The 13,592-nt window shown below is 41.7% G+C and overlaps 1 protein-coding gene, 1 long non-coding RNA gene and 1 pseudogene across 2 annotated transcripts in view; 2 read left to right on the top strand and 1 right to left on the bottom strand.

The window, feature by feature from the left end:
- zgc:92242 (SH2 domain-containing protein 4A) overlaps positions 1 to 13,592 on the top strand; it is a 20,207-nt gene that overhangs the window by 2,580 nt on the left and 4,035 nt on the right. Inside the window, exon 2 of the mRNA XM_032510900.1 lies at positions 10,779 to 11,230. Within this exon, the coding sequence (XP_032366791.1) occupies positions 11,047 to 11,230 (184 nt within the window). The 5' untranslated portion in view covers positions 10,779 to 11,046. The remainder of the gene's footprint in view (positions 1 to 10,778; positions 11,231 to 13,592) is intronic.
- LOC116685968 (uncharacterized) lies at positions 1,263 to 1,565 on the bottom strand. The gene is made up of 2 exons (XR_004331094.1): positions 1,416 to 1,565; positions 1,263 to 1,355 (listed from the first exon to the last, which is right to left on the bottom strand). It is a non-coding gene; the product is annotated as an uncharacterized LOC116685968 (long non-coding RNA).
- Positions 1,869 to 7,807, top strand: LOC116685919 (uncharacterized; annotated as a pseudogene).

Genomic DNA, 13,592 nt, shown 5'->3' with positions numbered 1-13,592 from the left:
GAACACACACTCTTAGAGACAATGAACAAGAGCATAGATCACAAAAACGTCACTCTGAAAAACAACTGAGAAGACTTGAGAAGTGCTGCACAGAGTTGATGAATGAATGTATGCTGATTCCACAGTAGACCAATAATGCATGAAGATGTATACATATATATATATATTGTATATTAATATATATAATATATTATTAATATATATATATATATAATAATATACAGCTGCATATGTTAGCTAAAGTTTTACTTTACTCTAAGAAAACAAATCCGTAAAATAACAAAAAGTACTGTCAGCTCATTACCCGGACTTTCTACCGTAATTATAAAAACATAACATTTTCTGTTCAAACATAACATTTTCTGTTAAAACATAACATTTTTTGTTATTTAATGGTGTTGCTATATGCTATATATGGTACGATTTATGGGCTACTGCTCTTTTTATATCACAACATAAGTCATTGTATGTAAAGCAGCCATGTTCTTTATCTCTTTTAAAGTTATCGTTTTTTTTAGGCTTCACCCTATTTTCTAGGTTTTCCAGCTTTTACGTGGGATGTAAAATTGGTGTTGTTTTTAGTCCCAGTTTTGCATTCAGTCCTGCGTCAGCTGTTGAGGGCAACACATGATTGTTTACTGCTCAGTTTGGACTCAAACCATAATTATTCAAGTCTAATGTGAGGTTACGTGTAATTCTATGGTTCAACATCTACCACGCCTCAAACACTAACTGAAAGGGTGATATTTCATATTAGCCAGCTCCTCCTGAGTTACCGTAATGTCAGACTGCCCTTAAGTGCAGATTGGTCAACTCCTATCCCAGACACAAATCCTATTGGCTCTCGCTCAGAAACTCACTGTTTCACAATTTTTAAAAGTGTGTCCAGGGCGGGGACTGCTTTTAAAGTGTGTAAACACACAGTTTGAGCTGAAGGTTCCCGGTGATTTTACTCTGAGGACTTCCTGATGGAGTTATTACTAACTGATGTCTATCAGTGTCACGTGTGTTGATAAGGTGCTAAGAACAGTCATAGTGGTGTGTGTGTGTGTTTGTGTGTGTGTGTGTGTGTGTGTGTGTGTGTGTTTGTGACCTACTGTTATTGCAATAATTCAAGTGAACTGTAGTTGTCTTTTCTTTCTATCTATGTCTGTTTACCCCCAGATAGCATGCAATCATTAACGCCCTGTTGGCGTCTCTGTGGTGTGTGTTGTGTGTGTGTGTGTGTGTGTGTGTGTGTGTGTGTGGTGTGTGTGTGTGTGTTACATGCTAAACCTGTCCCTATTTACTTGTAGTGTTTGAAAGCACAGCGGCATTCTCGCGCCTACGTATGCAGAGTCAACACTGCACACACACTCTCACACTCACCACACACACACACACACACACACACACCACACACACACACACACAACCCACACACACACACACAGAGTTTATATTGTGGCTTATTGCTTCAGGACTATTGTGTTTTGCTAGACAGAGCGGATTGAATGGAGGGGAACTAACACACAGTAGATAATAATCTCTCTCTCTCTCTCTTGTCTCTCCTCTCTCTCTCTCTCTCTCTCTCTCTCTCTCTCTCTCTCACACAGCAACCTTCAGTCCGCCGGACACCCTGTGTCTTTCCCTCCAGAGAAGCCAACACTTCCTACACCACAGGAAGAGCACTTGACAAAGGACACTAAAGTGACCTCCAGCAGCTAACCCCACCTGATCCCCCATCCTTCAAAGAAAAGGGAACCTGACTCTGGAAGAGGAAAAAGGAGCATCATACCCACCACTGAAACACGACCCACTGGAAGAAGGAGAGACAGAGGGGCTGACGGCCGCCTCCGACACCCGGGAAAGAGGCAGGATGCTGCTAAGTCCTCGAGGACATGTGGGTAGACCCCGAGGTGCTGGAGGCCCTCAGTGACCAGAAGAGACCCTCTTCCTGAAGATGAGAAGAGCAGTGCGCCGCTGGACAGAGCGGAGGAGAGGGAGGAGAGAGAAGAGACAACAACAACAACAACAAGCCAAAGAAAGGTAGAATCCAACACTGTGTGTTATTGACTAGTTACACATACAGTACTCTCATTCCCTTACACTACAGTACAACCGTAATAATGGCTGTGAAATCTACAGTTATTTCCTTTAGATTGCACAGTAACATTACTGTATATGATTTTTACATAGAATACTGTAAATTCACATTAAACCTACAGCAGTCTAATATTACAGTTGAAATCACAGTAGTCAAAGCATACTGTAAAAAAAATCCCAATATAGCCACTATAGTACTGTAAAAGTAAACTAAGTATTTTCACTTATGTTGTTTGTTTATGTTGTGTTTAATTGTTTTGTATTTCCAATGAATATATAAAATACTGTAAATGGAAGTACATACTTTTACTGTAACAGAATTTACAGTACTTGCTGTACAATGTTGCCGGAAAGTTACTGTAATTTCCGTTACATTTTTTTCAGTGTATACGGTATGGTTACATAATGCAAAAGAGGAAAACACTGACTAAAGTAGCCGGAAAGGAACAGGTTTCTGGGAAATGTGGTCTTCAGTAACAGACTCTGACATGAGGTTAAAGATACTAGCTTCTCGTTACAATCACCAGCAGTTGTGCCATACTAACTTGACAAAGATACACAGACAAAATGTCAGCTGCAATACTTTTAAATGATCTTCCTCTTAAATCAGACACTTCTTCAAACAAGTATTTAACCCTTGTGTTGTCTTCCCGTCAAAATTGAAAATCAACACTTTTGTTGACGCTTTTATCGATGTTCTTTGTCTTTTTCTTACATTTGTGTCCCTTTTTTCAACACTTTTTGTCCCTTTTATGACGTTTTCAACACTACTAACACTAACTTATTAACTTTGCACATTAGTGGGATCAGATGTTGCAGGAAATATGATTTTACAGTGGAATAAGTAGATACAATTTCAAATCAGAAATTCACACAGATGTTGGTTTGGTCAGCATTGTGTTGTCGAAGTGGGAACGCAACAATTCCATTTTAAATCACATTTACAAGATTATTACTGCCATTACTTTCACATAATGTCATATAGTCCATCAATAACTACTATCTTGGATCTGCAAACACCCACACCACACACACACCACACACACACACACACACAACACACACCCACACCACACACACACACACACACCCACACACCCACACAACACACACACACACAGACACACCTTTAAACATTTTATAACAGGTGGCATATTGTTCAGATGTTATAATTGTACATTAAGCTCTTTTACAACTTATAATGACCGGAATCTCTCTCTGGGTGCACACGACACACAAGCTGCAGAGTACACACACACTTCACACACAAAGTCATGTACATTTTTCATTGCTCTGTCGTAGCTTTGTGTCCCTCTGCTCTACCTTTCAGTCCAACTCATTTGACCCAGCCTTTCTCCATCTAAAGTGACTCACAGACCCTAAAACCTCCACTGCTTCTGCTGCTCAATCTATGTGTGTGTGTGTGTGTGAAGCGGAATAAGATTGAGTAAGCTTGTGGTTTTGGTCTCCCGCCACGCTTTAAAACCTCATATAAGTTCCATTCTTTGTTCACCCAATCTGTGCCGTGTTACCTGAGAGTGGCCGAGTGCGTGTTGTCGTTACACAACATACAATCCAGTTAGGCATCTTTTTAGTCTTTTTTCACTGAGCTGTTCCGGGAAAGACGATCATTACTTGCAGCCCCTAAATGTCATGTCACTGTCATGACTTTGTTACGGGCTGCATTTCTGGTATTTTACAGGTGTGGTAGATATCTCACTTCTGTCCTGGAAATGGCCTCTATGTCTTGGAATCGCAGTTATTCCTTAGTTGTGAACACAAAGTGTGCGGGACTGACGGCCGAGACCTACGTCAGAGATGGTCTTTGACCCAAACTATACAATGTCCCCTTATGTGCTGTCATCCCTAAAATTAGAAGAGAGGAAAGAAGAAGCAGAGCTGTTTTTTTAAGAGATCTGTAGCGTCAGTTCACTGTTAGACTGATTGTCTCTATGGACTCTAGGGGTTGGGGGGATCGATCAGCATTGTATCGCGATATTTCAGTGGCAATACTGTATCGAGACACCGACGCCAAGTATCATCCATCATTATATGCACATCTTATATCATTTTTGGATATGATTTGAAATTGGCTAAATTTCAATTGGAAAAAGGTAATGAATTGCAATCTAACGTCATATTGCAATATGTTTAAAATCGCGATTAATCGTATTGTGACAAGTATCGTGATGCTTCGTATCGGAGGCCTTTGGTGACCCCCCCCCCCCCACGGACTCCTTTCTCGTTCTCCGTGTCGTTAAAGGTAAATCTGGCAGAAAAGTGTGCTGTACACATCCCCCTTAAGTTTCAATTTTCAACCACACACCCCCTCCCAATCAGTGATGTCATGTTGGTGTTTTACCTCATGGAAAACACCTGTTTGTACACATTTTCCATGTTTCCCCCGTGTATGGACCTTTTTCACAGCAGACATTCTGACTTGTCATAGTAACAACCTGAAATACCCTGTGTGTTAAATGTAAGAATAATAATGTGTTGCGTGAAGGCAGCTAACAAGAAACGTTGACATAAGTTAACCATTTGCAATGAATTTAGTGAAGAGTCAGTCGATGGCTGTAAACTTAGAGGGGGTTTCTGTTACACTACCCAGGTCTGATCTGGTCTGACAGGAATGAGGTCCCTGCTTGAACTTTTTGTACTGATCCTGCATTATTCAACATGAATGATGTTTTGCAGTGAGACACATGAACTTACTCCAAAGAGACAGAAAAACAGTGAGATTTGCTGCTGTGGTGTGGTTCCCCAGCCTACACTTATAGGACAGCACCACCTCTGGATCAAGCAAGAATAACAATTTCTGAGATTGCTTTTTGCTGAATCTTGAGAGATTGCAAGCTTACCCTTTCATTTTTTTTCCTTCTTATCTTTTCTTCCCCTCCAGCTGAAAAACAAGCATGTGAGTGGCGCTGGGTCGGGACGGCGATGTGAGCGTCCGCGTGATCGGAGAGGGGAACGAGTTCGGTCCTCCGAACCCTCCAGAGCCTCATGAACAACAGGTAATAAACACAAGACCTACTTAAAAAGCACACACCACACACACACACACACACACACACACCACCACACACGCGCACACACACCACTATATACACACACTGACTCATTGGGCTTTTTTGTCATTGACCTAAATGTGATGAGATGTATAAAACAGACATCGTAGCAACAGTATCCATTTGCTGGATTTTTATGATTGTTTGCAGCAGTAGGCTGAAGAGACAAGGTGTGGTTGATTTTTGAATTAGTGTTAAAAAAAAAAATGAACTACTTGTTTCTTCAAAACATAGACTAAAATGAGATCCTCACCTCTACCATGTCCCCCATCACATGGGTTTCAGATTGTCTTCATGTGCTTTCATTTTCTGACGTCCAATGTGTCCATACGTTTGAATGTCCAGAATGTGCTAATCTTTGAATTACTTTTAACTTTAACACTGATAGCTTTGTCTCGGGGCTCATCCACTGTTTTTCTAACCAACGCGAAATCCGCCTTAAAAAGCCTTCAGTCCCTCACAATTGACATAACTGTGATTGATAAGTCATCGGGCCTTGGTCAGCGAGCCGTCTCCTCCTCCTAATTGGATTAGAGAGTATTTGCTGTATGACCACTGAGGATTGATTGAAAGTTAGGACGGCTGTCTGTGGGACTAAAAATGCTATCTTTGTCTACCAGACGTAGATGTAATTTATAGGGCTTGGGGGCCCTTGGTCAATGGCCAGTGTACCTTATCCCAAAAACCTACCAGTTCCCTTACATATAGATATTTGCAGACATTGTGCAGCACAAAGGCCTAAATTGGTTCAGAAAATGAAGTGTTTGACGTTCAAATTTTCAATTTGGCTTTAAAGTGGAGATCTCAACTACCCCCCCCCCCCCACCCCTCCAATGTTTAACCAAACTCACGCCCTTGCTTCCAGAGTCCACGGGATAATTGAACTGCGTCCGTCGGTGGACTCGCTGCCAGGGAAAGAGGCCCGCAGCTCGACTTGAAGCGAGACATCCAGCTGTCCCTCGCAGATGTTATGGTGAGTTTGTGTGTTTGTTTGCGGGTTTGAAGTGGGGGGGGGGGGGTGGGGTAGGATGGATGAAGACTGTATCAGGTCTTACCATCACACTGTGTCCCGCATGCATTCAGAATGACCGAGCTCCAGCACGCGAGCAGTGGGACAGGAGACTCCTGCAGCGCTGATGGCGAGCCAAAGGACCCCGCCGAGGACAGCGACAGCGATCAGGCTCGTACGCCTCGGCGACTGGACTCCTCTCTACAGCCCCATTTTAGTACCATGGCAACCAGGCCCCGCTCAAAGACAAGCTCCCAGACACAAGAGGGCCAGGCCACGGACAGAGGTAAGAAACAAGGTGGAGGGAAGAGGTGAGAGAAACCTCATTTATGACTCTATGATTTCTCATTTCCAGATTCTATTAGGTAAACTACAAGTACTACCACATTGTACATAATACACCCTATTCATACAAATGAAAGTCCCCAACATTTAACAGCAAAAGTCCTTACAGTACAATCAAGAAGTATAGACAAGGTAATATGAACTGTAACTGAGGTACTAAATTTAAATACACCAACAAAATAATATCATTTATTATTTAGGGAAAGCCACTTCCACAGTGTTATAATATAAATTTCATTATTGATATTATCAGTAATGCTAACATGTGCATGTCATATTGCAGGTTGAGGTGCGCTCATATCTATGGGATGGGATTTGCTTTTTATTTGCACCATTGCCTCATATTTGATAATGCATCATCATTTATTTATGAATTATAATACTAACCACTATTTCATTACTTGCAATATTTAAAACTTAATATCTTGATGTCATTACTGTGAATATTTAATACTCAGGACGTTTGATACACTAATAACTAATTTTTCATAATGTGAATACAAACCCTTTATATTTCTTATTATGTTATATACAGTATGTATATAGTGCTCTAGAACGTGCACCATATCCCCCCCCCCTCTCTTTTTTTCTTCTCTACTACACTAGTTACATTTTATATTTTTATATTTTTTTATGTAGTGGTACTGCTCTTGTATAACGACATAAGGCATTCTGTTCTTCCCTCTCTAAAACTGATCAAAGTTTGCTAATAAGATAAATGTCCAATAAATGGAGAGGAGTACATTTCCCTCTGAATGTAGCGGAGCATAAGTTGCAAAATAAAAATGGAAATACACGAGCAAGTGTGTTGACAATACACAATAAAGTACGTACCAACCTGCTTGCATCACATGTACTTTGTCAGAAAGAGAATCTACCGGCTTGCTCGTTGTGGGCTAAAAAAAACGTGTGTCTTTTTGTGATTAGTTTCATGGATTGAAGGTTTTAAAGCTAATAAATCTTTCCAGAACATGATGGTATCACAGAGCAGCCAAAGTTACGTGGAACACAGTGTCGGGAGAGTAGAGCTGCTGCCTGAAAGGACATCAGCGTGAGTTATTAGACCTCAACTCAGGCAAGTCTCAGAGAAACTCACACTGTCCCTCTCTCTCTCTGTCCACTCCTCAGAAGAGACAAAGTCCGAGCATGGGGGCGCGTGGCGCAGCTCGAAGGCCTTCACAGAGGATCCTCACAGCGCTCGTGTCCACAACAACCTGCAATACCTGCCAAAACCTGCTCACCTACAGAAAAGAAGCACGCCGCTGGTCCATTAAGACATGTCCAGTCCTGCTACTAGAGGACACTGGGACCCCGCACAGAGACACAGCCCCGCTGTGCTTATTGATCGAGCCCGGGCTCAGGTATAGACACTGATGGACATACACTGGAGGAATCCTTACTTGAACCCTGAGATTGAACAGAACTGAGATGTTAGGACTCTTCATGACCGAAAGTCAGACAGAGAAACTTCAGGGAGGGGGGGAAGGAGTGGACCGGTGGGGGGTGCTTGGGGTCGGAGTGAGAGGAAAAACTTGAAAACTGTTCAAATGGAGTCACCGTGAATGGTAAAAACCAAGTGTTTTGCCGAGTTCTCACATGGTTTTTGTGATTGACATGGCGGACGCAGAGAGACCGTCCAACTGATTATTGACCCTAAGTGGGGGAAAAACCTGTTAATGAAGTTTTGTTTTTCAAAAGTCACAGCAGGTGTACCGGAACTAAAACGTATCATTTGATCAAAATCCATCCAGGTCATTTTATCCTGTTCAAAAGCTTAAACTGTTTTAAATGTATCTTATACGTAACTCGTTACTGGATTGTTTCGACGCCACTGACTCTCACCACCATGCATCTTCATCCATTATCTCAATCACAGTGGTCGGGGGGGGGTGTTCATGTGAATAGTAAATACTCATCTAGTGCCTTATATCCTTGCCCTTTCCCTTCCTGGCACTGCCAGGTGCTCTTGAGCAAGGCACCAAACCCCCCTCGACCGCTCCAGGCGCTGCTCCAACACTGGCAACCCCCCCCCCCCCCCCCCACTCTGACATCTTTCCATTAACGCATGTATAGCCTAGTATGTGTGTGTATTTCAGGCTTGTGTGTAATAACACAGAGTGTACATGTAATTTCCCCATAGGGGATAATAAAGAGTATCCATTATTATTATTAATGTTATTATTATTGACCACTGTATCCACTTGAACTATCTGGGACCCTAATGCCCCCCCCCCCCCCCCAACCCCCCGACCCTTGAACCACCACCTTAACAGGTCTGCTTTCTAAGTTTTTTTATGTGAATGTGTGGTTTATGATGACGTCACAACCCAACTATGATCCACCAAGATTGGGTTTTAAAGATTTTTGGGTTCTCCGGCACATTGGGTGTCCTTAGAAACAATACACAAGCAAGGCACTGAACACCACCCCCCCCCCCTCCTCAACCGCAACCCACTCACTGTGACATCACCATTATGCATGTAGAGGACCTGAGCATGTGTGTGTATTTCAGGCCAGTGTGTAATTTCAATAAAGAGGGTAAATAGATTAAACGCACTCAGGTCTTAGAATTGAGGGTGTTACACTCAATAGGAACTAAGGAAGTAGCTCTTTATTATCTATCCTGGGGTCTTCATAGTTTCATAGTTTTTTAAGCCAAAGAACCCCTTAACGGAAAAGAGAGACGGAGCAGGGACCCCCTACAGCATATTTTGTGTAAAATCCACCTGGGCCTGCAATGACATGTAGGCGGCCTAAAGCCTTTATATGTGCATTTTTATCGCTTGTGTTGTCTTCCCGCCAACTATGAAAGAAAACGTTTTTTCAATATTATCGCTTTTTCAACATTTGTCACTCTTTCAATGTTTTGTGCATTTTTTTATTATTTGTTTCAAGTTTTTTTTTAAGATTTTTGAGTTTTTTTCCCCCCCAAAATCTATTTTGACGGCCCATTTTTTCCGACAATTTTAAAAAAAACTGAAAACGGGTCAAATTGACCCAAGGACAACATGAGGGTTATGCCTAGAATGCTAAGCTATTTAATAGCCTATAGTTGTTGGCGTGATTCTATCATTTACTTGTATTATTTTACATGTGGCCACAGTGGATTAGGGACTACAGGCCAGTAAGCCGTAGAATTTATATAGCTGATAATACTTAAAGTTTGAAAAAACTTTTAAAAAGAATTTACAATAATTTGGTGTCCCCTCCCTGCATTGACTGAGGACCCCCTAAGGGTTCCGAACCCCCTGTTGAAGATCTCTGATCTATGATATTTGAAATATCTTGACTGCTAAATAAAATGGATTACCATGAACATTGTATGTTCATGTTACCAACAAGGCTTTGACTTCATGTAGTGCGATGTTTCTTGCCATAGCACCAACATCTGATCTATATTTTGCATCATGATCCACTTTTAATATTCCCATCAGCCGAATCTGTACTTTGTGTAAATGCTAATTACATTGCAACATGCCCAACAGAGTAAAGACTATCATTACATTTTACCCAAAGCAACTTACAACTGCGATTGACATCAGAGGTCGCATATCCTGGAGCAACTAGGGGTTAAGTGCCTTGCTCAGGGACACATTGGTTGATGTACGGCGTGGGAATTGAACCCAGGAGCTCCCCACCAAAGGCATGTGTCATGCCCGCTGCACCATCACCACCCAAACTCATACTGTACCTCCAAATTTCCACGTTGCAGTGTCATTGTGAGCATGGCAGCACACTGACGTTAGCATTTTAGCTCACAGCATGGCTGAGAGAGAGAGAGGGCGATCCGGGCAACCAGGGCAGGACAAAACAGCGTGGAGTAAAACGAATCGCCGGTGTAACAGAGATGTCTTCTTAATTTTAGGTTTTATTTTTTACGTTTTGATGTGGGTTCTACCTTCCTCGGAGTCCTTCAGAGACTCCTGTTATTCGAAGGGCCAACACTAATTTGACGGATTAAGATCAACTTTAACCCTCCTGTTGTCCTTGGGTCAAATTTGACCCGTTCACAAAAACTTTCTACATCAAAATATGACAAATGGACCAATCTTGAAAAAAGAAACCTACAAAAACGCAGACAAAAATGAAAAATCAACAATAATATTTCTTTAAACCTTCTTGGGAAAGTGACCGAAACATTGGAACAAGTGACGGAAAAAAAACATTGGAAAAGGCGACAAAAATAAAAATTGGAACTAAAACGTATCTCTCTCTGTCTCTCTCTCTCTCTCTCTCTCTCTCTCTCTCTCTCTCTCTCTCTACAACAGCAACCTTCAGTCCATCCGGACACACTGTGTCTTTCCCTCCAGAGAAGCCAACACAGTCCTACACCACAGGAAGAGCACTTGACAAAGGACACTAAAGTGACCTCCAGCAGCTAAACCACCTGATCCCCCATCCTTCAAAGAAAAGGGAACCTGACTCTGGAAGAGGAAAAAGGAGCGATCATACCCCACCACTGAAACACGACCCACTGGAAGAAGGAGAGACAGAGGGGCTGACGGCCGTCTCCGACACCCGGGGAAAAGAGGCAGGATGCTGGCTAAGATCCTCGAGGACATGTGGGTAGACCCCGAGGTGCTGGAGGCCCTCAGTGAGGACCAGAAGAGGACCCTCTTCCTGAAGATGAGAGAGGAGCAGGTGCGCCGCTGGACAGAGCGGGAGGAGAGGGAGGAGAGGGAAGGAAGAGACAACAACAACAACAACAAGCCAAAGAAAGGTAGAATCCAACACTGTGTGTTATTGTACTAGTTACACATACAGTACATCTCATTCCCTTACACTACAGTACACCGTAAATAATGGCTGTGAAATCTACAGTTATTTCCTTTAGATTGCACAGTAACATTACTGTATATGATTTTTACAGTAGAATACTGTAAAGTTCACATTAGAACCTACAGCAGTCTAAATATTACAGTTGAAATCACAGTAGTCAAAGCATTACTGTAAAAAAATCCCAATATAGCCACTATAGTACTGTAAAAAGTAAACTAATGTATTTTCTACTTATGTTGTTTGTTTATGTTGTGTTTAATTGTTTTGTATTTTACAATGAATATATAAAATACTGTAAATGGAAGTACAGTACTTTTACTGTAAACAGAATTTACAGTAACTTGCTGTACAATTGTTGCCGGAAAGTTACTGTAAATTTTCCGTTACATTTTTTTCAGTGTATACGAGTATGGTTAACAGTAATGCAAAAGAGGAAAACACTGACTAAAGTAGCCGGAAAGGAACAAGGTTTCTGGGAAATGTGGTCTTCAGTAACATGACTCTGACATGAGGTTAAAGATACTAGCTTCTCGTTACAATCCACCAGCAGTGTGCCATAACTAACTTGACAAAGATACACAGACAAAATGTCAGACTGCAATACATTTTAAATGATCTTCCTCTTAAATCAGACACTTCTTCAAACAAGTATTTAACCCTTGTGTTGTCTTCCCGTCAAAATTGAAAATCAACACTTTTGTTGACGCTTTTTATCGATGTTCTTTGTCTTTTTCTTACATTTGTGTCCCTTTTTTCAACACTTTTTGTCCCTTTTATGACGTTTTCAACACTACGTAACACTAACTTATTAACTTTGCACATTAGGTGGGATCAGATGTTGCAGGAAATATGATTTTACAGTGGAATAAGTAGATACAATTTCAAATCAGAAATTCACACAGATGTTGGTTGCTGGTCAGCATTGTGTTGTCGAAGTGGGAACGCAACAATTTCCATTTTTAAATCACATTTACAATGAATTACTATTACTGCCATTACTTTCACATAATGTCATATAGTCCATCAATAACTACTATCTTGGGATCTGCAAACACACACACCACCACACACACACACACACACACACACACACACACACACACACACCACACACCACACACACACACACACACCCACCACAACCACACACACACACACACACACAGACACACATTTAATACATTTTATAACAGGTGGCATATTGTTCAGATGTTATAAAATTGTACATTTAAGCTCTTTTACAACTTATTAATGACCAGAAATCTTCTCTCTGGGTGCACACGACACACAAGCTGCAGAGTAACACACACACTTCACACACAAAGTCATGTACAGTCTTTTCATTGCTCTGTCAGTAGCTTTAGTGTCCCTCTGCTCTACCTTTCAGTCCAACTCATTTGACCCAGCCTTTCTCCATCTAAAGTGACTCACAGACCCTAACACCTCCACTGCTTCTGCTGCTCAATCTATGTGTGTGTGTGTGTGTGAAGCGGAATAAGATTGAGTAAGCATTGTGGTTTTGGGGCGTCGCCGCCACGCTTTAAACCTCATATTAAGTTCCATTCTTTGTTCACCCAATCTGTGCCGTGTTACCTGAGAGTGGCCGAGTGCGTGTTGTCGTTACACAACATACAATCCAGTTAGGCATCTTTTTAAGTCTTTGTTCACTGAGCTGTTGCCGGGAAAGACGATCATTACTTGCAGGCCCGTAAATGTCATGTCACTGTCATGACTTTGTTACGGGCTGCATTTCTGGTATTTTACAGGTGTGGTAGATATCTCACTTCTGTCCTGGAAATGGCCTCTATGTCTTGGAATCGCAGTTATTACTTAAGTGTGTGAACACAAAGGTGTGCGGGACTGACAGGCCGAGACCTACGTCAGAGATGGTCTTTGACCCAAACTATACAATGTCCCCTTATGTGCTGTCATTCCCTAAAATATGAAGAGAGAGAAGAGAGAAGCAGAGCTGTTTTTTTAAGAGATCTGTAGCAGTCAGTTCACTGTTAGGAGCTGATTGTCTCTATGGACTCTAGGGGTGGGGGTGGGGGGATCGATACAGCATTGTATCGCGATATTTCAGTGGCAATACTGTATCGAGACACCGACGCCAAGTATCAATCCATCATTATATGACATCATTATATCATTTTTGGGGATATGATTTGAAATTGGCTAAAAATTTCAAATTGGAAAAAGGTAATGAATTGCAATCTAACGCATCATATTGCAATATGTTTAAAATCGCGATTATATCGTATTGTGACAAGTATCGTGATGCTATCGTATCGGGAGGCCTTTGG

The sequence above is a fragment of the Etheostoma spectabile genome, unplaced genomic scaffold (assembly GCF_008692095.1).
Source record: "Etheostoma spectabile isolate EspeVRDwgs_2016 unplaced genomic scaffold, UIUC_Espe_1.0 scaffold273, whole genome shotgun sequence".
NCBI classification, from domain to species: domain Eukaryota; kingdom Metazoa; phylum Chordata; class Actinopteri; order Perciformes; family Percidae; genus Etheostoma; species Etheostoma spectabile.
The sequence above is the reverse complement of the archived record's forward strand: the minus strand, read 5'-3'. Positions and strand labels throughout refer to the sequence as shown.